Genomic DNA, 26668 nt, shown 5'->3' on the forward strand with positions numbered 1-26668 from the left:
ATATAAAATCTATTCTAAGCTTCCCTGTCTTAAGTAGAAATACAAAATTAAACATAATTTAACCTTTTCTTGACAACTTAGTGATGATTCTGAAATCAAAATGTTCTAAGCTAGAAAGCAGCCTTGAGATGTGTAAGAATATCTGCTTCTACATGAAAGGGCCTCTTTCTGGTTTTTATATTGCTTCTCTCCTTATGTCACTTCTTCCTTTGCTGTAAAGGACTTCTTTTGGCTGGCTTAGGTAATACCTGCTTCTATTTTTATCTCCCCAACACCTCCTCTTTTAATGCTCTGAAGCATAAATGTTTGGGAACCAGATCACCAAACCTGTATGAACTAGCTAAGTAAGTGTAAACAGGCTCTGAGAGAAGGATCAATTGATTATTTTATGTGCATAATCTTTAGTGCATGGGCTTGTTTATTTTGGGTACCTAGGGGCCTTTTAAATTTAATTCTACATGCCCAAATATGTCAAGTGGGAAAGCCGCCAGAGAGGTTAATTCCAGGGCAGTAAACTATTGCTATACCTTGCTACAGTATTTTATGGTTTTTCTTGTTTTTGAATCTCTACCAACTGCTTAGAAAATGTCTACAATGGTCTCTTGATTCCAAACGTGAAGCACCGAAAACCTAATTTAGTTATATTTGTACAAAGTATTTCTATTTTTGGAGCTTGGCTACAATATGACCACATGCTTGTTGATAGATGATGTTTATATGAACTATACCAGACTTGAATATTCCTTACATCTTCATCTTTAGGTTATATACAAAACGGGTTAGTACAGAAATGAACACTCTTAATCATTATATTAGTTCTTATTGGGAATATACCTAAAACAATACGCCTGTAGTAGATCCAAAATTCATTTTAAGAAATACTTTAACTAAATTTGTTAATGTCATTTCTACGCTCTTAATATATATTTTAATATTAACTGATGTACTCATGTACACATAGTAATACAAATGTTATATGAAGTCATGTTACGTTAGATTCAATTAGTGACAGGTCAAAAAAAAAAGGTCAGCAAATGTCTTTTAAAAAGTAAGATTAACCATTATTAATATCTAGGACTCTTCTTTTGACTTGTCTCAAAAGTATATTCTATATTGACTTTCCCAAGAAAGAAACAGGTAAACCATGTTAGTGATTTGCTGTCAGTAACTAACCTGAAAAAATAACCACAAAAAGGGGGAAAGAATATACTTAAATTCAAACAAACATCCTTTTATTTTTAAAACTATTTCATAGGCAATGTAGAAATTTAGTGCTCTCACCAAGAGCATTCAAATGTAATTTTTATGTTGCTCTAGTTACATATGTGTATGTCCAAATGCTCTCACTTGAAACAAAATAGATTAACAATTTCTCTTTATCTTGTTCTCAATTATAAAAAGAAAAGAACAAAAGTTAAAAGGAAGAGTCAATCTTCCCTATAAGTATAATCTACATGGGTAGGTATGGCTAAGATATATCTAGAACCACTTAGAGAATACATCTAGGCCAAGAACATCTTGTTTTATCTTTAAAATGAAATATTAAAAAATGAAATATAAATGTCTTAATAAAAAGCTAAGCCATCAATTCACAAGACAGATTTTAAATTTTCTAACATTAAATTTAGAATAATAGGAAATAATTTGTTTAATTCCTTAATTTAGTAGCTCTGTTCTACAATCTTGTGACGGAAACACATTGCCTGTCTCATCCTCCTCTTCCTGTCCCTTCTGTTGGCCTTTACTATCTGGCCAATCTGCTCACTTTTTGTCTGTCAGAAGCCAGGTTCACTTACTATTTTCACATCATGCTGCATGTAAGATCCTTGACTGATATCTTAATGTCCTTTAGACAACTCACTTGACTAACCTAATCCTCTAACTAGTAACTACCCCATACCTTTTACTTTTAGATATTTGAGAATATATAAATACTTCCCTAGACTACATATAAAGAAAGAGATACTAGTGTCCTAAAACACAAATTGAAGCCACTAAAAAAGTAATAGTGATAATGAGCAAGCAAAAGTAAAACCCTGGCCTAACCTTTCATAGATAAATCATACTTTAAAAACAATTTCAGTAATTCTTATCCATCATGTGATGCCATTCCTAAAATTCTGTCCTTACTTCTCTTTCCCAGAGGAAACATGCAGAGAATAAATTATTCTAAGATTCATTATTTTATTTAAAATGACTACATTTTCCAAGATAATTTTATACTCTTCTCATCAAATATCTCCCCAAATTAATCACAAGGACATCTTCTTAATACTCTAAAGCTTAACATTCTGGTTTGCAAAAAATATTTTTCACTGATATAGAAATACTTACTTAGGCTACTTAGTTGTCTAATTATATTTGCCAAGGAAATATTGGTTACACATTCTAGTTCATTCTTAATGCCTCTAGGCAGTGCTGTGTGGCACAAGTGCCTAGGATCAATGTTTCTTTTCACTAATGGCATCTTGAGATCAACCTCTGTGCCAGTTCACCTGTAGGAAATCAAACAATAAATTAACATTATTCAATTGCACCCAACAGAGTAAGACCTCCCCTTTCACGTTTAATAATAAAATATTTGCTAGTATGAAAACAATGAAAATGGAGTTACTGACTAAATGAATCAAAACTTATTTATTATTTTTAATTATTAGAATGTCAACATTATATAAAAATTGAAAAAAAACTTTCAAAGTCAGTTGCTTCATAACGAATTCAAAATCACCGTTACTATTAAAACCACTGTTTTTACTACAACTAGGGGTTTTGTTTTAGAGAAACAGCGTGAAAGATCTTCTCTAAGGAAGTGCCTAAGAGGATTAAAGAAGCTGGAAGAATAGTATCAAATTTACACTTCCACGTAAAATGTATCAGGCGTTCAATGGCTCAGAGATCAAATAGTCCAACTAGTCCTACGTCTTCAATTTCATCAACACTGACCAGATCTTTAATTGTTCAAATAGTTCAGCCTTCTTCTAATTATAGGCAGCCCTTACTTCCCAGGCCTCCCATCTGCACAAATTTCAGCTATCATAAGTTTAGTTCCATAATACCAGTCTCCAACAACACGGTTCCAATTTCACTTTCCACACTATATTAACTACAACTGCATAAATACAAACTACTTTGCTAGCACTTCAGTCTACAAAGCACTATGTTCATAAGAGAGGTATATCATGATCAGTGACTCATCACTTCTTTCCAAAGTTGGTTGGTGCCTAATCATTCGACTCGCCTGCCTAAAGACAGAAAAACATGTAGCTGGGTTACCTTCTTGCCTCCTAAACCCACATGAAATTTTACAAAATGGGTAACTAAAAGAGTGAATTAGCCAACAAAGATAAAAGTACAACAAAGAAATGAAAAATGATAAAGATGAAAGTGAAACTGGACTCAAATGTAAATGGAGTAATAGAAGAAATAGCTAATTGTGGGAACGTTGCCATTATTACTGTTTGAGAGACTCTAGATATGCAGTCAGAAGAATTTAGTGAAGGCAAACTTATTGACATAAATGAGGAAAGTGGCTGTGACAATAATGAAGATATCCCTGGGGAAGTGATGCCAGCAAAAAATTTCACATTAAAGAAACTCTTGGAGGTATTTCCCGATATTGAAAATGCAAAAGTAAAATGCTGGAAGCTGATCCAGATGGACAATTTGCCAAGGCACAGAAAAGATGCTCACTCTGCTAGATCTGCTATTCTAACTTATTATACAAGGAGATGGCAAAGCACTGTTCAAGCTACTCCTGGTAAGTTTTTTACAAAGAATAAAACACTTCAATTCTAATTGTTTTTAGTATATTACATTGTAATAAACTAGTATTAGTTCTACTATTTTTTTCATTTCTCTGTTTATAACCAACATAGGACAGTTTTAATGTCTTGACAAAATTTTTTAAAGATCATGGAACAACTGTAATTTTTCCCATTGATTGTTAATATCACTATGTGTGGTTTTAGTTTGTATGGTCATTCTTTTGGTCCCACACTACCATGCAAGTGAGGGCTACATGTACTTACCACTGATAAATAATGGTTATGAAGAAGGTTGTTTTAAAATATTATCCTCATCTCAAAAAAGGGTGGATGGCTTTTGTTGTGATTAAAATAGTGCTTTTAGGTAAAATTCAAAAGCGTTTTGGAGAGAAAAACTCTCTTCCTCATCCTTCTACTTCAGTTCCAATATTAGATTCTTTTTCTTATTTCTTGGTGATTCTAATGGTCACTTATGTAACTCACCTATAAAAATCTTGGTGGCAAAAAGTAAAATAAAGTCTAACAATTTCATCTCTTAAATCCTGAGCAAACTGCCTACTTGATGTTTTAGAGAGTTCCCAACGCTATCTTTAATGTAGGAATCCTTTGTCATACTGGGAAAGGGTGAAAAAGTCCTAAATGCTAAAAGGTATAATTTAATTAGCAAGCAAAATTAAAATTGAATTCATTTCAGCATTTTTAAATATTGCAAATGATACATTTCTGTTTAAAAACATTAAAAATAACTGGGACATCTGGTGGCTCAGTTGGTTAAGCATCTGACTTCTGCTCAGGTCATGATCTCACTCGTAAGTCTGAGCCCCATATTGGGCTGTCTGCTGTCAGTGTAGAGCCCGCTTTGGGTCCTCTGTCCCCCCTCTCTCTGCCCCTCCCCTGCTCCTGCTTTCTCTCAAAAATAAATATTAAAAACAATTAAAAAATACTACACAGAATGAACCGATTACATATACTTTAACATCTTTTAATCCACCGTTGACTAACTTGCCTATTTAAGGGTGGAAAACATTTATTTAATAAAGAAGCTAAAGTATATTGTGCTAAGACATGAAATAACTAATTCTAATAATTGTTAATCTGTTTTCTTAGGTCACAACTAAAAATACTATCATAGCAAACAAAAATTTTCCAACTATTATATAACCCATGTGGTTACAAAAGTAATTGTTTGCCAGCAATGTAAAAAACTAAAATAATTCCTAGGTTTCTTCACCATTTTCTTGGGTTCTTAGCTTAAAATTAAACTTCCAGTTACTGAAGCAAACAAACATCAAGAGACTGAGAGCATGCAAACTAAAGTCTATATCCCTTAGAGATTTTTAAATTATTCCTTAACATAATCCAGCTAAAATTTCAATAAATTTGTTTCTTAATTTAAATAATATTTTTATGGGCTTAATTTTAAATCCTGGTGTAAATGTTAAAATTAAAAATAAAATTAGCTACAATACTGCTAAAGACATCATATTTATTAAACTAGCATATTAGAAACCCTCTTTCAGAGGAGTAAAGAAAATGAAACTTATATTAAAATTTAACAGCAAAATTCTGGCAGAATTCTAATTAAAATTATATTTTGGCAACTATTATAATATCAATATGTTCTCTAAGTTATTTCAAGAATGTCTTCTGTCGACTCGAATCAAGACTATATCTATATCTATCTAAAAGTATAAAGTGGGATGCCTCAGTGGCTCAGTTGGTTGAGCTCTCGACTCTTGATTTGGACTCAGGTCATCATCCCAGGGTTGTGGGCTTGAGCGCCATATTGGGCTACATGCTGAGCATGGAGCTTGCTTAAGATTCTCTCTCTCTCTCTCTCTCTCTCTCTCTCTCTCTTCCTCTGCCCCTCTCTTTCCCACTCCCACTCTCTCTCTCCAATCAATCAGTCAAGCAAGCAATACATAAAGTGTTAAAAATAACCCAAGATCAGACATAATAGTGATTTTATGGTTCTAGAAATCAGAAAAATACGTTATCTAAATTCTCCTTTTCAGAACTCAAAAATGGTCTGTAAATTTTATTTAAAATGTTTAAAGGATTCCTTTATTTAAAAATTTCAGGAAACATAAAATAGTTGCTTTTAAAAAACTGCCATAAGATAACTGTAGTTACTAATTGCCTCATGGGTTATATAAAGAACATAAGAATGACGAGTATTCTATTATGCCATTGATGACAAATGATTAATTCCTTACACTCACACACTGATGAAACAACTAACCTATAATCATTTAAGGGTATTTCTGTATTTATAAAATGGCATTAATATTAAATAAGGAAAATTTTATGTTAAATTATAGAAATACAATTTTCAATTTTTATAAGAACACTTTTCAAACTAAAGGATTATATTATGTGACCTAAGAGAACAGGTTAGAATAAAACAACTATTCTAATAAAAACAAATTTCAGTATTTTAAATACAAATTTCAGAATTTTAAGGGAGCAAATGATTAAAAAAGTATTTTTTAATGTTTATTTATTTTTGAGAGAGACAGAGCACGAACTGGGGAGGGGCAGAGAGAGAGGCAGACACAGAATCTGAAGCAGGCTCCAGACTCTGAGCTGTCAGGACAGAGCCTGATGCGGGGCTTGAACCCACGAAGTGTAAGATCATTACCTGAGCCGAAGTCAGACACTTAACCCACTAAACCACGCAGGTGCCCGGGGAGCAAATGATTTTTAACAAATGTCCTACCTCCCTAACATTAGAAACTACTTAATTATGTGTAACAGAACAATTAAATAATTTGAGCACAAGTGTGTTTAAATAGAGATATGTTTTTCATGGAAATAGTTTTTCCAATAAAGTTCTTTGCAAATGACAAAATACTTTATAATTCTTACAGACACAAGGGATTAAAATATAAAACAGTTTTGAAATACGAATGCATAAAATAGTTTCACATTAACAAATTTATCAAATCTAATTAAAAATACTTGTTCCAAGTATGTAAAACCATGGGTCTTTAAATAAAGTGATTTAAAATATATAAAAAAGGATGTTTAAAAGTATATCAAAAACAGAGTTTTTATAACTTACCTTTTCTCCCAATCTACAATGTATATATCCCAAACTGTTTTAGTATTATAAATACACTGAAATAGAAAGTAACTGAACTTACCCGTGAAACAATAGGATCATATAAAGATAACATATCTCCCTTTTGTTATGAGGTAAACTTGAAGATTACTAACCATAAATTTCAAAAATTCTATATACAAAGACATGACAAAGCCAAATTGGGCATTCACAGGATTATTCATGCTGAAGATCTCTAGTTATTTGATTGCTTTGAAATGTTCTGGCCCTAGTTAAAGAATTTGCCCTAAAAACAGTGCTATCTTTACCAAAAATAAATAAATTGGTAGGTAATTATATATTTCATCTTAAGTTACAATAACAAAGTATTAAATTTTGATAGGCTAAGGTTGAAAAGAAATGAAGAAATGAGCTACATACTCTGCAATTCATTATGGACATTACTGTTAGGCCCAAGAAGAAAACTGGAAGCTAATGAAATAATAAATAGTATTACACACCTATAGAGCAGAAATGAGATTCAGGATAGTTAACTAAGTAATAAGATTCACTAGATAGTAGTAATTATGTGATTCCATGTCATTTTCAATGAAAAAAATATATTTAAATTAATACAACCACCACAGACACTTACTCAACAAATCATTATACAAATATAATATTGCTCCAAGGTTATTTTTAGTGGTTTAAGAGATGTTAATTTGAAATTTGAGGTATGTAAACCACAAATGCTGATTAAACTATATGAAAAAAAAAAAAGATCAAGTGTTCTTTATACTATTAAAAAGTTAATACTTCTAAAAACAATAATTACCTATCAAATATGTTGTACTTTATATGAGAAATTACACTATTGATACACTGCCATCATCCATTCATCTAGCCGTTCATTTACTAAATACCAATGACTCAAGCATTGTGCTAAGTGCTAAAGAAAAAGGCATGAGCAAAACCAGTCTCCCGTGGATTAGCTAGAATCAAGTATCTAATTATACTTATGATAACTGCAATGAAGTAAAAGTACTGGGCACTATAAATAGATCTATTTCCTTAAGGAAATGATATTTAAATTGAGACCAATGGTATTATTAGGAGTCAGCTAGCTAGGCTGGAAGAATTGAAGCATGTGTGTTTTGTGTGTGTGTGTGTGTGTGTGTGTGTGTGTGTGTGTGTGCATTTTCATTCTAAATTAGAAGGTGCATCATACGTACAGGCTCTCAACTAGGAAGGGGCTTGATGCACCTGCACAATATGGTAGCAGTCCAGTAGACAGGAGTGTAGTGAACAGAGACTAAGAGTCAGCAGGGGATCCGATCAAGTAGGACCTTGACGGTTATGGTGAAGATTGTCCAGATTATTCTAATGGAAGAGCATTCAAGGATTTTAAGGAAAAGAGTACCAAGATCAGAAATCGCCGTTCATTCTAACTGCTTTATGGATACTTGGTGGGGAGGGGAGCAATGGCAGAATAAATGCAGGTGGGCCAATTAGAAGATTAAGTTAGAAGATGACTGAAATAGTCCAGGTGACAGAGATGGTAGTCATTTGGACTAGGTGATGGTAATCTAATTTTTTAAAACATTTATTTATTATTGAGAGACAGAGCGAGACAGAGCACGAGCATGGGAGGGGCAGAGAGAGGAGGAGACACAGAATCTGAAGCAGGCTCCAGGCTCTGAGCTGTCAGCACATAGCCTGACACAGGGCTCAAACCCACAAACCACGAGATCATGACCTGAGCCAAAGTCGGATGCTTAACCGACTGAGCCACCCAGGTGCCCTTGGACTAAGTGATGGTAATCTAGAAGCACGTCCGTTCAATATATATCCTGAAGGCAGAATCAATAAGACTGATGATGGATTAGACATAGGAGTGAGGTCCAAATTTGTGGCATAAGAAACTTTCTGTGGTCAGCCAAAAACTAAAAGTGATTTCTGAAGCAGACCTATTACATCAATATATTATTCCTATCCATAAAATCTATGGGATTAGGAATGGATTTATGACCAACACTACTAATATTTACAACCAGGTATCTGGGATCATAGAGAGAATAACTTACTGATATTTGGAGCAGAGCATTAGCCAAAATTGGTCATCAAGGAGATGAAAGAGCATTTAGTGGCTTTCTTCTTTCCCTTCATTTTTATTTTTTCCTTATATTTCATTATTCTCCTATATGATACATGCCTACTTTATCTATTTTAGCCCCAGAGGAGCAATTTTGTTCCTCCTAACTCCTTTGTTCCCCGCATATTGTTCCTAGTCTCTATAACCTCCCTGTAACCTGAGTTCACTTGACTTCTAGACTACAGCGCCAGAGTGAACACAATATTCCTAGCATTTCACCTTCTAATGTCCCCAGCCAAATGAAATGTCTAGTCATCTTCTTCCTGGAGGGAACAGCATGGCAAAAATGTATATCAACATTACTAAAAACCATTTCTCCAATGTTTAACTGTACCTTTCTTTTCATGTGTACAAAAACCCAAAATGCATGGTGACCACTGACAATGGCAATAACCACACTATTTTGTGGAACTGTACATTCATTATGAGACAAATTTCATGTCTCTTTCGTTGAAATTTACAACTCAAATGAGAGTTTAAAAGACCTCCTTAAGTATCTTAAGGCTAACAGTGAAGTGGCATACAGTATAAGAGAAAATTTAAGGTTTACACACCAAAAATTTAGTAATATAGCACTTTTTTGGAGGAGAAAAAAGTATTTCAGATCCCTGACAGTAACTTATTTTGAATATGTTACTTAGCAGTATACAGATATAAAATCAAATGTAAATCCTTATGCTTATAACCCCTTACATAACTAGAAAGCCAAAACAGATTTAAAATTAAATACAAAAATACAAAACCAATAAAATTCAAAATAATAGTATTGAATATGATAAAAATCACATTGCTTGCTATATGAATTTTGTACTGACTGCTCCAAAAATCTGCTTTACTTTGTTCATGCCTATCCTACCATGTAACAGCCTTTTCTTTACTTGAACTACTGTGAAATTTTATGCATATGTTACCTAATTGACACTATTTAGGCTTTCCTATGTTCAAATACAACATTTAGGTGCAACTGTGTTCCTGTAGTATCCAGGATATACTGAAACAATTAAAGTTTTACTATGTGGCACCACAGTTATGCTAAACACAATCCTAAACAGAGATAACCAAAACTACTTCCCAGGACTCATTATAAAGTAGACATCTAAATGATTCAGAATATGCTTTCATTAAGTCCTTTTGAAATAAAGGATTTTTGAAACAAAACAATTAAATAAACAAACAAAAAGCAGAATCAGACCTATAAATACAGAGAGCAAACTGATGGTTTCCAGAGAGGAGAGAAGTGGAGGGATGGGCAGAATGGGTGAAGGGGAGTGGGAGATACAGGCTTCCAGTTATGGAATGAAAATGTCATGAGAACAAAAGGTACAGCATAGGGAATATAGTCAATGATACTGTAATAGCATTGTATATTAACAGATGGTAACTACACTTGTGGTAAGCACAGCATTACATAAAGAGATACTGAATCACTATATTGTACACCTGTGTCAACTAGACTCAAATTTTAAAAAATTTAAATAAAATGAAGAATTTAAAAAAATTTAAAAATCACACAGAAAACATACAAACATCCAAAATTATGTACAGGCTGGGAACCATTCTAGGCCAAGCCAAAGATATCACTCAAGGAGGTGGAATGAGTTGTTCAAAAGACAGGGTTAGGAACAGAACCTATTTGTGTATATGTGTGTTTTACCAAACGCTGTTGCTTCTTTCATATTAAGATGTATTTTTACAATGTGAACTTTAAAAAACCATTCTAACAATTCACTATTCAGGAACTGAGCAAAATTTCACTTAAGAGGAGAATCAAAAATGATTCTTTCACAAACCAAAACAGATGAACACACATTTTTAAAAAGTAGAAAAGTATATCAGTTATCACAGATGATAACAAGCCCACCAACAGTCTCCTTCTGCACCTGATTTATGCCAAAATATGGAAATTTTTACCCCCTCATCTTTCTTTCAAGTTCTTTCTTCTCTTATCTCTACATACATATTTCCAAATACTGACTCTTTATTTTTGGATGTCCCCATGAATAAAACCAGTAAGTCAATAAGCCCTGAACTAAAGTCATTATTTTTCCCTAGCAAAAACCTAGCTCTATATTTCTTATATTAGCTAACAGCTCCATCAAAGTACAGCCTATTAGAATCTTCTTGGACTCCTTTCAATCTTACCATACCCATCTGTACAACAATATCTATTCAGTTCCTAGCAGAAGACCTGTTGGTATCAAACTGTTGGTATTTGCCTTAAAATTTTTGAAAATATTGATAATCTTCCAAAATTCTGGACAAATTTATATTTCCACATCCTCACGATCACATGGGCTTTCAGGTGCCCACGTTATATACTCTACAAGATACACCATAATTTATTTGACACTCCCTTAATGCTGGACATTTTGGCTACTTCCAAATTTTTATAATAATAATACTGGATAACCTTACATTATATAAATCTTTATAGCAGTTCCTGGTTATTTTCTTGGAGTATTAAAAATTCAAGATCCTTGAAATATTTATTTCCTAATTGCTTCCAGTAACATTATTTCATTTTCATTTTTACCATACATGAAGATACTTTAATGCTTTCTCAGCTCCATTATTTACTATCTATGCGACCTCTTATATTTCAATTTCCTCACCTTAAAATAAGGAAAATAACACCACCTAACTCAAGGGTATTTCATGTAGGTTAAAATGGTTGTTAAATGCAGAGTTTTTAGAAAAGTCCTTGGCGCTCCTGGACAACCAATGGGTCAAAGACGAAATTAAAAGGGAAATCAGAAAATATCTGGAGACAAACAAAAATACAAACACAACATACCAAAACTTACGAGACACAGCAAAAGCACTTCTTGGAGTCTTATAGTGATTAATGCCTACATTAAGAAAAAAGAAAGATTCCACATAAACAACCTTAATATACACTTCAAGGAATTAAAGAAAGAATAAACTAAGCCCAAAGTTAGCAGGAAGGAAGTAATAAAGTTCAGAGCAGAAATAAATGAAATAGAGACTAGGAGACAATAGAAAAAAAAGTCCATGAAATTAAGAGTTGGTTTTTGAAAAGATAAAGAAAATTGACAAATCTGTAGCTGGACTAACTAAGAAAAAAAAGGAGACGACTCAAATAAACAAAATCATGGCGTGCCTTGGTAGCTCAGTCGGTTAAGCGTCCTACTTCAGCTCAGGTCATGATCTGATGGCTCCTGAGTTCAAGCCCCACATCGGGCTTTGTGCTGACAGCTCAGAGCCTGGAGCCTGCTTCGGATTCTGTGTCTCTGTCTCTCTCTGACCTTCCCCAACCTGAGTGCACACTCTCTCTCTCTCAAAAATAAACATTAAAAAATTTATCAAATAAACATTAAAATTTTTTTCAAATAAACAAAATCGTAACTGAATGAGGAGACACCACAATTAACATCAGAAATACAAAGGTTCATAAGCAGCTACTATGAACAATTATATATCAACAAATTAGATAACCTATTAAAAAGTGGATAAATTCCTAGAAATATACAACCTACCATGACATTGTTATGAAGAAATAGAAAATACGAACAGACCGATAATGAGTAAGGAGATCAAGTCAGTAATCAAAAACCTCTCAACAAAGAAAAGCCCAGGACCAGATGGTTTCACTGGTGATTTCTATCAAACATTTAGAGAAGAATTAAAGTCAGTCCTTCTCAAACTCTTCCAAAATATTGAAGAGTAAAGAACACTCTCAAACTCATTTTATGAGGCCAGCATTACTCTGATATCAAAGCCAAATAAAGAGACTACAAGAAAACTACAGGCCAATCCCCAATGAATATAGATGCAAAACTCAGAATACTAGCAAACCAAATTCAACTGCACTTTAAAAGGATCATATACCAGGGCACCTGGGTGGCTCAGTCAGTTAAGCTTCCGACTTCGGCTCAGGTCATGATCTCACGGTCTGTGAGTTTGGGCCCTGCATCGAGCTCTGTGCTGACACCTCAGAGCCTGGAGCCTGTTTCGAATTCTGTGTCTCTCCCTTTCTCCCTGCCCCTCCCCTGCTCATACTCTGTCTCTTTTGCTCTCAAAAATAAATAAAACATAAAAAAATTTTTTCAAAGGATCATACACCATGATCAATGGGATTTAACCCTGAGATGCATGGATGGTTTCAACATACCCAAATCAACAAATGCGATACACCACATTCACAAAATGAAAGATAGACAACATATGACCATCTTAACAGATGCAGAAAAAGCATGTGACAAAATTCAACATGCTTTCATGATAAAGCTTTCAAAAATTGGATACAGAAGAAATATACCTCAACATATTAAGGGCCATATAGTATTAGCTTTATTTACATAAAGCCCACAATTATTATCAATACTGAAGAGTAAAAAGCTAAATGCTTTCCTCTAAGATTACGAACAACACAAGAGTGCCCACTCTTATGATTTATATTCAACATAGTATAGGAAGTCCTGGCCAGAGCAATTAAGAAAAAAAAAAAAGTAAAGAAGTAAAACTGTATCTATATGAAGATGACATATTGTAACTAGAAAACCCTAAAGATTATCCAAACACACTGTTATAACTTACAAATTCAGTAAAGTTGCAGACCATAAAATCAATATAAAAAATCAGTTGTATTTCTATATAGAAACAACAGACCAGGTGAAAAAGAAAGAAAACAACCCGATTTCCAATAGCATCAAAGCCAAAAAATACTTAGGAATAAATTTAGCCAAGGAGGTGAAAGATCTGTACAATGAAAACCATAAGACACTGATGAGAGAAACTGAAGAAGTTCCACAAATAATGGAACTATGTAGATTCAATGCAATCCCTATCAAAATTCTAATGGCATTTTTCACAGAAATAGAAAAAACAACCCTAAAATTTGTATGAAGCCACAAAAGACCCCAACAGCCAAAGCAATCTTGAGGAAGAACAAAGATGGAAGCATCACACTTCCTGATTTAAACACTACGAAGCAATAATAATTAAAACATGTATAATACTAGCATAAAAATAAACACATAGGTCAATGGAACAGGAGTGAGAGCCAAATAAACCAATGCATATATGGTCAATTAATATTTGACAAGGGAGCCAAGAATCCTCAGTGGGGAAAAGATAGTCCTTTCAATGAAGAGTGATGGGAAAACTGGATATTCACATGCAAAATAGTAAAATTGGACCCCCAACTTACAGCACTCACAAAAACTAACTCAAAATGTATTAAAGACTTAAATTTAAAAACTAAAACCATAGTGGCACCTGGGTGGCTCAGTTGGTTAAGCATCTGACTTTGGCTCAGGTTGTGATCTCACAGTTCATGAGTTCGAGTCCTGCTTTGGGTGAGCAGTACCCCGCTTCCAGTGAACACAAACCCCACTTTCAGTGAGCCCCGCTTCTCTCTCTCTCTCTCCCCCCCCCCTTCTGTCTCTCTGCCACTTATGGGATTCTTCTCTCTGCCCTCGTTCACTTGCACCCTCTCTCTCTTTAAAAAAAAAAAAAAAAAAAAGCAACTAAAACCATAAAACTCCTAGAAGAAAACACAGGAAAAAAAATCTCCTCAACGTTGGTCTTGGCAATGATTTTATGGATAAGACACCATGAGCACAAGTAACAAAGCATCAAACTAAAATTCTCCTGCATAGAAAAAAAAAATCAACAAAATCAAGAGACAACGTATGGAATAGAAAAAAAAATTGCAAACATTTATGTGATAAGGGTTTACTATCCAAAATATATAAGGAACTCACACAACTCCACAGCAACTGAACTAGTAACCCAACAGCAAAAACTCCTAGAAATCCAATTAAGAAATAGGCAGAGGAATGAATAGACATTTTTCTAAGGACAATGTACAAATGACCAATGAGTACATGAAAAGATGCTCAGCATCACTAATCTTTAGGGAAAGGCAAATGAAAACCATAATAAGATATCACTTCATACTTGTTAGAATGGCTATTATCAAAATACAAGAGATAACAAGTGCTGGTGAGGATGAGGAGAAAAGGGAAACCTTGTGCACTGTTGGTGGGATTGTAAACTGGCACAGCCACTATGAGAACCAGTATGGAAGTTCCTCCAAAAAATTAAAAATAGAATTATCATATGATCCAGCAATCTCACTCCTAGGTATATATCCCCCAAAATGCAATCACTATTTTGAAGAGACATCTGCACCCCTACGTTCACTGTAGCATTTATTTCACAACAGTCAAGACACAGATACAACTTAAGGGGTCATCGGGGGGTAAATGGATAAAGAAGCTATAGTAAACATATACAATGAAATTTTACATCTTGCTATTTATGACAACATGTATGAATCCTGAGGGGTTATGCTATGTAAAATAAGTCAGACAGAAAAAGACAAATACTGTATGATCTCACTTATATTTGAAATATAAAAAAGCTGAACTCATAGAAACAGAGCAGAATGGTGGTTGCTAGGGGCTGGGGGTTGGAAAAATGGGAAATGCTGGTCAAAGGGTACAAACTTCCAGTTATAAGATAAATAAGTCCTGGGAATGTAATGTACAGCATGGTGACTATGTTAACACCACTGTATTATACACTTAAAAACTGCTAAGAAAGTAGATCTTAAATGTGCTCACAACAACAAAAAACACTAATGCAAGTGATGGGTGTGTTATTGTGGTCATCATTTCACAATATATGTATCAAATTATTACACCGTATACCTTAAATGTATACAACGTTATATAAGTTAATTACATCTCAAGAAAGCTGGCGGGGGGGGGGGCGGGGGTGGGGACTGTTAGTCTCTGTCACACACTAAGTGCACAATAAATATTACTACCATTATAATTTCTCACCAACTGTTAAGAGACAGAATTGATAGTACTCTTTGACTCATTTTAAAGTGGGAAAAATGATATGGAAGCATTGCTCTCTCTTCAGAGAGCAAAGAAGACCCACATCTTTTCCAAGTTTAATATATGTGGGATGTTTGAATATACACACACCCCCCACTAGGGACTAGCCAGTTATCAGTTAAGGCAAGGAGATGGAAGGTTTAAGTTTGGAAAAGAGGATGAAAATAACTATTTATAAGGAAGTCTGCAAAGTCACAGAGGCAGAAGCTCTCTGGAGCACAGTGGAAGGATTTGGGAAAGATAGAGAAATGGGTCAAATGAGGAGCTGTTCCAAGTAGTATAAAGATGTGAGTTCAGAAGATAATAGAAAACAAAGGCAGCTTGTACTTCTGCCAGCTGACTCAGAAAAACAGTGAGATGAAACATAATGGAATTATTTCTAGGTTTTTGAAAAGAATATGTGCATTCTCTTTGGTTTATGTTATGATCCGAAAGGTGTCAAGAGATGATGTTATGGCATGCAGAAGTAAATACCCTTTCAAACTTTACCACATATTGTCCTACAGCTACTAACTACCTGCATTAGAGGGATAATAATCTCAACTCTGACTTCCAGTTAAGTTGTTTCCTTCACTGTAACATGTTCACATTCTCTCCTAAATTTTATTCCTGGATTTGTAACTAATTACTTGGAATAAATAGTCATTTGAATATAGTTTTATTTTTCTAATTGTATTTACTGTTTGCTATAAAGCAGCTGATCTGGGGACGCCTGGGTGGCCCAGTCAGTTAAGTGTCAGACTTTGGCTCAGGTCATGGTCTCACGGCTCGTGAGGGCCCTGTGTCGGGCTCTGTGCTGACAGCTCAAAGCCTGGAGCCTGCTTTGGACTTTGTGTCTCCCTCCCTTTCTCCGTCCCTCCCTCCCTCACTCATGCTCTGTTTCTGTCTCTCAAAAATAAATAAACATTAAAAAATGTATTAAAAAAAGCTGATTTGCTATTTTCCTGCCCAATCTTAGTCATCACATAATTTTTTATCTTGGCATTTTACCACACATAGGAGTGTTCTGGCATCTCAAACCTGGGCATTTCAGCATGTACCTTCTCTTCCTGAACATTTTAAAAATATAAAATAAAACTAGAATCAGGGTGTGTAGGTGGCTCAGTTAGTTAAGTGTTGGATTCGTGGTTTCGGGTCAGGTCATGATCCCAAGTTTGTGAGTTCCAGCCCCACATCAGGCTCTGCACTGACAGTGAGGATGCTGCTGGGGATTCTCTCTCTCCCTCCCACTCTGTTCCTCCCATGTTCTCTCTTTCTCAAAATAACTTTATTTTTCAAAAAACACACTTAATCAAAAATACACTTAAACAAAAACTAGTACCAACATTATTCTCCATGGTTAATAGTTTTCAATTCGGAAAAACCTACTAATTTTAAGAATCTTAAGCTGGGAAAGATATTAAAAGCCAAATAATTCATCTTTCGTTTTGTAGATGAGCAAATTCACCTGAAAAAGAAACCTGTCTATGTTATTAACAAAATTAACAGCACAGCTATGATTAGATTTTAAATTTCCAGATTTTTTTAAAGTTTATTTATTTATTTTGAGAGAGAGAGTGCAAGCGAGCAGGGTAGGGGCAAAGAGAGGGCAGGGGGCAATGCCAAGCAGGCTCTGCACTGCCAGTGTGGAGCCCGACTTGGGGCTTGAAGTCACAAACGGTGAAATCATGAGCTGAGCCGAAATCAAGAGTTGGACTCTTAACCAACTGAGCCACCTAGGTGGCCCTAGGTTTCCAGATTTGTAATCTACTGTTCTATACTTAATCTGTTACTATTTTAAAAATCCATTTTGTATTCTTGAGTCTCCCCAATTTCACAATACCCTAAAAAACGTTCAGTGGTTATTTTGAAGTTCCCCAATTCCCTAGTGACTACCTCCATCAACAAATACTTTCAGATTATGTATTATGATCAAAATATAGGTGGTAAAAGAGATATAAAAGAAGTAAAATACCTTCACTAACCCAAAAGCTTACAAGATAATCAGGAAGCAAAAATATATGCCAAAAAGTTTAAAAAATTAAAAATAAACATATGGATGGCTAAGGTTTAAAAATAGGATAGGGAAGGCTGGGTGGCTCAGTCAGTTAAGCATCAACTTCGGCTCAGGTCATGATTTCATGGTTCATGGGTTTGAGCCCTGCAATGGGCCCTGTGCTGACAGCTCAGGGCCTGGAGCCTGCTTTGGATTCTTTGTCCCCCTCTCTCTGTGGTTCCTTCTCTGCCCATGCTCTGTCTTTATGTCTCTTAAAAATAAATAAATGTTAAACAATTTTTAATAAAATAATAAATAAAAGTAGGATAAAATAAATTATTAGGTATGCAGAGAGAATATAATCAAAACAATCTACAAAGGTTAGGAAGACAATACTGATACAGACTATATTAACTGCTAGCCCCATGTAGCTAAATTAAAATTAAATAAATAATTTAAAAATCAGTTTTTTTCAGTCACACTAGCCACATTTCAAGTACTCAAAGGCCACATATGGCTTGTGGTTGCCACAGCTGACAACACAGTTATAGAACCTTCCATCATTACTGCAGAAAGTTCTACTGGATGGCACTGAGGCCCAAGATGGATAAAATGGCAAGGAGACAAGATACATTAGGTCAGGTGTAAGGGAAGAAAAATAAGGAAACTTGCTGGAAAGGTACACAAAGGTAGAAATAAAAGATAAACAAAAATGAAGTCAAATTGAAGATTGTGAACTTTGATATTCAATGAAAAACACATGATTCTTCTTAAGGAGTAAAAAGATCACAAACATTTGATTTTTGAGAATTTTAAAGAGATTTTACTGTTTCCTATGGACTAAATGTGGAATGACAAGGCAGTAAACTGCTGCATCACACATGTGGTATAAATATATACTTATGTACGTATAGCTTTAGTAAATAATGTTAATTTATAGCCCCACCATGAATTTATGATAATCCCAGTTGTTTGACATCCTTGCTAACACCTGGTATACACTAGTAACTTGATGACTCAAGCAAGACTAACCACATTTTATTCTAAAGTTTCATCTAATCAAAATTTTTAATTTCTAAAGGCCATTAAATAATAATTATAATGAAATACTAAATAAATTATTCTTGACTTAATCTTTTCTGGAACTAAACAATCAGTAGGTAAAGAAACAGTATTCCCTACATTCTGTAATGTAAGATTTCTATAAAAAAGTCAAGAATTCTATGGTTGGTCTAACTGATAACAGGATCAACAAAATGTACAGCTACCCTAAGTCATTTATTATACAAATTTAATTTAAAAATAGGGATTTTAAAATATTAAATTTAGACTTATAGACCTACATTAAGTCACAGTATTAATCACAATTTTGAGTCAAGAACTTGTGAAACTTATAAAATAACCTCTTTTCAACCATGTTCAATTCTTAGTTACTTCTTCACTTCTGTTTTCTCTCATGACCGGTGAAAGAAAATACAAATATAAATATTATTAACATTTTAGCCCTATTGGGGACATGGAAATGCTATGCTAAATCAAATCAGTGAGAATAATCAATCTACATCTTAGTTGAGTCTCACAATCATCCCTCTGCAAGTATTTATTATTATCATTACTATTATTTTCAGGTCTTTTTGTCTTATTTTTAGGAAAAAAATATATAAACTTTATTGAGGTATAAATGAAGCATGATATACTACATGTAATAAGCAGAATTCTAGAATGGCCCTCAAATCTTCTGCCCCTAGTGCTACTTCTATGATTCTATTACATTGTGTGTTAAGAGAGATTTTGAAGATGTAATTATAGCTGTTAATCAGCTAACTTAATATAGGGAGATTATATGTGTGGGCTTAATCTAATCACATGAGCTCTTTAAAGGCAGCATATTTTCCACTGATAGCAGAAGAGGAAGAGATTCAAAGCATGAGGGAGATTCACCAGGCCATGGCTGGCTTGAAGATGGAAGGGGCCACTTGAAAAGCACCTGAGTGGGGCCGCTAGAAGCCAAGAGCAACCTCTGGCTAACAGCCAGGAATAAAACAGGAACCTCAATTCCAAAACTGCAGGAAATGGGTTCTGACAACTTGAATGAGCCTGTAAGCTGATTCTTCCCCAAAGCATCCGGAAAGGAATGCAACTCAGTTGACACCTTGATTTTGGCCTTGTGAGACCCTAAGCAGAAAAACAGACAAGCCCACCCAGATTTCTGACATACGAAACTGTTAGATAATTAATAGGAATTGTTTTAATCTGTTAAATTTGTGGTTAACTCATTAAGCAGCAACAGAAAACTCATACACTGTACATACTTAAAGTGTACTGTTGGATCAGTTTCAAAAGTTTTAACAGTTTAACACTGAGAAATCACCAGTCACCCCTTAAACTTTCTGTGTCTCTTTGTAATCCCTCCCTCTATCCCTGTCCACAAGCAACCACTAACTTGCCTTTGGTCACTATAGATTTGTTTGCTTGTTGTAGAATTCTACATAAATGGAATCATAAAGTATTTACTTTTTCTTTTTGCCTGCCTTCTTTCCATTCAGCATAATGATTTTGAGATTCATCAGTGCTGTTCCATGTATCAATAATTCATTCATTTTACTGACTAGTATTTCATTGTATGGATGCATCATAGTTTGTTTATTCATCTGTTGACGGACATTTGGATTATTTTCAGTTTTGAGTTATTGCAAATAGTTACAATGAACACTTTGTATAAGTTTGTGTGTGGACATATATGTTGTTTTTCTTGGGGAATATACATATGTTTGTTTTAAAGACCTGGGGGGAATGAGAGGTGGGAGAAGAGTTAAGGGTACTTAAGCAGTGAAAAATGAGAGGGATTATTCTGACTTTCAAAAGTAAATTTCAGGAGAAGCTGTGATATCTCTTGTATCTGAAGAAGTGTCCAAGAAGTGGAGTCTACAAACTTTTTGATAGGCAGGAAGATGAGTTGATAGGCAAAGACTTTAAATCCCTTCTTTTAAAATTCTACTTAGTTTTCAAAACATTTTTCAATGGTTTTTGTTGCCTATATGCCTAATAAAATACAGTATCATACACGTTACATTTAACATTATAAAGATGTCTGAATTCCATATTTCTCATTTACTATGATGAGTAATGTCATTTAACTTTCTATGAACAGACTATATGACAGCAAGAGCCACAGCACAGCCTTAACCTAACCTCAATGGAAGGACCACATTTCAGCAAGAACCTAGCCTATATGGGAAGTCTTCAACCAATATTGTATACACATAAGCAAATAAAGAAAAGGGGTCCAAAACCAAGCATATAATGACAGGATTTGGTTACCACCAACTGAGCTTACTAAATTCAAAGTTCACTGTTAGGCAATTTTTATTTATTTATTCATTTTTAAATTTACACCCAAATTGTTAGGCAATTTTTAAAGAATACAAATGAGTGATGAAATTCAGAATTCTATCTGTGTCACTGACCTATCTGAAGTGATTATTGGGAACTTGAGCACATTTAAGAAAACTAATTCAAAGTGTTTTTTAACGAGTAAAGGTAATGTCAACACATAAAGAATGACTAGATATGAAAAAAAATTTCTATTTGGGTGGACATAAATTATACTTCACATCTCCTATTTTTTCCATGATTACTCTTCTATGAGAGCCCACTCTGACATAATCACATTTCACTTTTTCATTGTACAGTATTCTCAAGACAAGTAAGATATAAACTAAGATATGCAAGGCAGACAGCATATTTCTTGCTTCAAAAGTCATAAAAAGAAGCACAGGGAATACTCCCTAACTCTAGGAAGCTGGCATTACACTAAAACAAAAAGCAGATGACACTTCAAGAAAACTACAGACCAGTATCTCTCATGAATACAAATGCAAAACTCAGTAAAATTAGCAAAGTGAATTAAAAAATGTATTAAAAATTATATACCACAGTCAAGTGGGATTCATTCCAGTTATGGAAGGCTGATTCAATATTTAAAAATCAATTAATATAATCCATCACATGTATAGCCTAAAGAAGAAAAATCTCATTATCACATAGGTAGATGCAGATAAAACATTTGACAAAATCTAACACCCATTCATGATAAAACTTCTCAGCAAACAGAGGATACAGAGGATAATTGCTCAACTTGATAAAGAACATCTACAAAAAACCTACAGCTCATATCATACTTAATGGTGAGAAACTAGCTTTCCCGCCAAGATCAAGGACAAAGGAAGAGATGTCCCCTCATCACATTATACTGAAGTTTTAGCTAATGCAATAAGAAAAATTATACAGATTGAGAAGGAAGAAATAAAACTGTCTTTATTCACAGACATGATTATATACATAGAAGATACAGAAGAATCAGGAAAAAAAAATCCACAACTCCTAGAACTATTGGGCAATTATAGCAAGGTTGCAGCATGTAAGGTTAATATACAAAACTCAACTGTTTTTCTATATACCAAAAATAAACAATTAAAATTTGAAATTAAAAGCACACTTACATAAGCACCCCAAAACTCAAAATACTTAGGTATAAATCTAATGAAATACATACAAGATCTGTAGGAGGAAAACTACAAAACTCTGATTAAAAAAAAAAAAAAAGTCAAAGACAGGCATCTGTGTGGCTCATTCGGTTAAGATCTCTCTTTTTAATTTTTTTTAATGTTTCTATTTATATTTGAGAGACAGAGAATGAATGAGGGAAGGGTAGAGAGAGAGGGAGACACAGACTCTGAAGCGGGCTCCAGGCTCTGAGCTGTCAGCACAGAGCACGATGTAGGGCTATAACTCATGACTGCAAGATCATGACCTGAGCCCAAGTTGGACACTTAATCAACTGAGCCACCCAGGCGCCCCTAAGCATCTGACTCTTAATTTCTGCTCAGGTCACGATCTCACCGCTCGGGAGGTGGAGCCCCACAGTGGGTTCTGCATTAACAGCCTGGAGCCTCCTTGGGATTCTCTCTCTGCCCCTCCCCATTCATGTGCACGCTCACTTGCTCTCTCTCTCTCTCAAAAAAATAAATAAACATTTTTTTAAAAATCAAAGGAAAACTAAGTAAATGGAGAGAAATTTTATGTTCATGGATAGGAAGACTCAATACTGTCAAATGTCAGCTCTTCCCAACTTGAGCTATAGACTCAATGCAATCCTAATTAAAATCTTAGCAAGTTATTTTGTGGCTATTTACAAACTGATTAGAAAGCTTACACAGAAAGGCAAAAACCAGAACAGTCATTGCAATATTGAAGAAGAACAAAGTTATTAGAGGACTGATACTATCTGACTTCAAAATTTAGTATAAAACTACAGTCATCAAAACTGTAGTATTGATGAAAGAACAGACAAATAGATCAATGGAACAAATAAATACAGAAACCAGAAAGACTCTCACGTAAATATATGATCTTTGACAAAGGAGTAGAAGCAATACAATGGAGCAAAGATAGTCTTTTCACCAAATGTCACTGGAACAACTGAACATTCACATGCTACAAAAACTAGTATAATAATTAAGTCTAATCTAGACACAGACCTTACACCCTCCACAAAAATTAACTCAAAATGGATCACAGACCTAAATGTAAAATGCAAAACCATACAACTCCTAGAAGATAGCACAGAAAGAAATCTAGATGCCCGTGAGTTTGGCAATAGCTTTTTAGATATAACACCAGATCCATAAAAAAAATAAGCTAGACTTTACAAAAATTAAAAACTTCTGCTCTGTGAAAGACACTGTCAAGAGAATAAGACAAGCCATAGACTGGGAGAGAATATTCACAGAAGACTGAAAAAGGACTGTTACCCAAAATATATAGAGAACTCTTAAAACTCAACAGTAAGAAAACTAACAACCTAGTTAGAAACCAGACAAAAGACCTAAACAGAGAGTTTGCCAAAAAAAGATACAGATGGCAAATTAACATATACAAAGATGCTCAACATAAGTCATTAGAGAACTGCAAATTAAAATGATATACTACTACATACCTATTAGAATGGCCACAATCTGAAACACTGACGATACCACCCAAATGCTGATGAGAATGTGGAGCAACAGGAAATCACACTGCCGGTGAGGATACATACCGGTACGGCCACTCTGGGTCAAAGTTTGGCAATTTCTTACAAAACTAAACAAACTCTTACCATATAATCTAGCGGATCACACCCAATGAGTTGAAACCTTATGTCCACACAAAAGCCTGCACATAGATGTTTATAGCAGCTTTATTCATAATTGCAAAAGCTGGAAGCAACCAAGATGTCTTTCAACAGGTGAATGGATAAACAGGGTATGATATATCCAGACAACGGAATATTATCCAATGCTAAAAAGAAATGAGCTAACGAGCCATGAAAAGATATGGAGGAATCCTAAACGCATATTACTAAGAGAAAGAAACCAATCTGAATAGGCTATGTACTGTATGATTCCAATGATATGACATTCTGAAAAAGGAAAAACTGGAGACAGTAAAAAATCAGTGGTTATCAGGGGTTAGGGAGGAGGGAAGAGATGGAACAGGCAGAGCACAGAGGACTTTTAGGGCATTCTCTAAAATGGTGGATACATGTTATCAGACATCTGTCAAAATCTACAGAACATATAACACCAAGATTGAACCCTAAAGTAAATTATGGACTTTAGGTGATAACGATGTGTCAGGGTAGGTTCACTGATTGTAATAAATGTATCACTGTGGTGGCAGGATGTTGAAATGTTGATAGTTGGGGAGGCTATACATATATGACCTGAAGGTGAATGTGGAAACTCTCTGTACTTTATGCTCAATTTTGCTGTAAACCTAAAACTGCTATAAAAAATAAAATCCACTTAAAAGTAATAAAAAATGTGAATGTACTTAATCCCAAGGAATTGTACACTTTCAAAATGGTTAAAATGGTAAATTTTGTTATGTGTTTTTTTTTTTTTTTCTAAAAGTCATTGAGAGGGTTCTAGCAATATTAGGAACCAAGAGTATATGTTCTATTTAGATATCTGTCTCCTCTCTATCTCATCTTACTCAAACTATTGTCTCAGTCCACCTGAGCTGCTGTAACAGAATACCATATACTGGGTGGCTTATGAACAACAGAAATTTATTTCTCATAGTTCTGGAGGCTGGGAAGTCCAAGATCAGAACAGATCAAGGCTGTCCAAGATCAAGATGTCTGATGAGGGCCCCCTTTCTTGTCTATAGATGGCTGTCTTCTTGCTGTGTCTTCATGCGATGGAAGGAGCAAGGGAGCTTTTATTAACTATATTATACATACACACACACACACACACACACACACACACACACACACACACATACATATATATACACACACATATATCGATCTATCTATCACTGGGACACCTGGGAGGCTCAGTCGGTTAAGCACCTGACTCTTGATTTTGGCCCAGGTCATGATCTCATGGTTTGTGGGTTTGAGCCTAACACTGGGCTCCATGCTGACAGTATGGAGCCTGCTTGGGATTCTCTCTCTCTCTCTCTCTCTCTCTCTCTCTCTCAATCCCCTTCCATTCTGCTCCTCCTGAGCTCTCTCTAAATAAATAAACCTAAAAAAAAATAATAATAGCATCATTTAAGTCTCCTTTAAGGCAATATTTTTTCTAACTACTTCCTTCTGGCTTAGACCTTCTATAGCATTGCTCATTCAAAGAACTACAGAATTTTAGTCCCACCCTGGAACTTCTGATCAAAATCAGCTTTCTACCAAGATCCCCAGGTAATCAGGATGCACAATAAAATCTGAGTACGGTATTCTGGAAGACCTAGCACCTCTTCCTCCTGTAGGTTCCTTGCAAGGAACATGAATTCTAGAGATAAAGGGAATAATGTACCAGAGTCAAACGGATAAGGCCAAGGTTTTATCAAAGGAAAAGGAATAAGGATGCAGTAATGCAAAATTAGATTTAAGAAGTATCATGGGTATAGTTGGGAAAAGAAACATTCATGAGAAAAATACGTGGTATGCCAAGCCAACACAATTACTGTGGTCATTTTTGCAATCTACCACAGACATACATATTGGGTATTATGTTAAGTATTATGTATTTATTTTTAGGGAAATAAAACTCTTACTTTGTGCCAGGAACTTTGCTAAATGCTACATACATGTAGATGTGTATGTTTTTATGTATTTAATCATTACATTAAGTCCTTACAAAAAGTCCTTAGGGTAGGGATAGGCTATTCTACTTTACATGCAGGGAGACTGAAGTTTAAGAAGGTAATAACTAGACCAAAATATTATTACTTATACAGAACTGAATCAAAATTGGAAATGAGGTTTTTATAGGTATCACCTAGTTCAATGTTTTTTCCCCTAGTATATCATCCTATGTTTTCTAGAAATCTATTGCAAGATCCTAGTGGTCCTCTAACACCTCCATAGAGTAGCCTCTAAATAATGTCACGTAACAAAATAGTTTATAATTTGAGATGTAAGTAAAATTTGCTTGATTACTTTGGTACAGTACACCTAGCTGAACAAATCAACTTAAATAAGAAGTTGTTCACATGGCACAGGAGTCATCTTCTTTCAGACTGATTCTTGGAACTTAATTTTTCTTTCAAAAAGAATTCATTCAATGAATGCCTATTGTCTGTCAGTAACTGTACTAAATACTGAAATACAGCAAAATAATCTGCTTTCATAAACTTTATTTCAAAGTTTTCCCCACATGAAGATGCCCTTCTTGAATCATGAAAATAAAGGATTAATAGGGGGAGTGGTTATCTTTAGAGAAATTTCTGGAATCTACTATTTTAATGGGAACATATTCCTTTTTACATTCAAACCCTGCGATATAGCTAATGACAAATTTGAGTCACCTGCAG

The 26668-nt window shown here is 34.6% G+C and overlaps 1 protein-coding gene across 2 annotated transcripts in view; it reads right to left on the reverse strand.

The window, feature by feature from the left end:
* Nucleotides 1-26668, reverse strand: part of WASF1 (WASP family member 1) — a 70499-nt gene that overhangs the window by 16570 nt on the left and 27261 nt on the right. For both annotated transcript variants that reach the window (XM_049654161.1, XM_049654160.1), the window contains exon 2: nt 2335-2495. In XM_049654161.1, the coding sequence (XP_049510118.1) occupies nt 2335-2467 (133 nt within the window). In that variant the 5' untranslated portion in view covers nt 2468-2495. The remainder of the gene's footprint in view (nt 1-2334; nt 2496-26668) is intronic.

This window comes from Panthera uncia (genome assembly GCF_023721935.1).
Source record: "Panthera uncia isolate 11264 chromosome B2 unlocalized genomic scaffold, Puncia_PCG_1.0 HiC_scaffold_24, whole genome shotgun sequence".
NCBI lineage: Eukaryota > Metazoa > Chordata > Mammalia > Carnivora > Felidae > Panthera > Panthera uncia.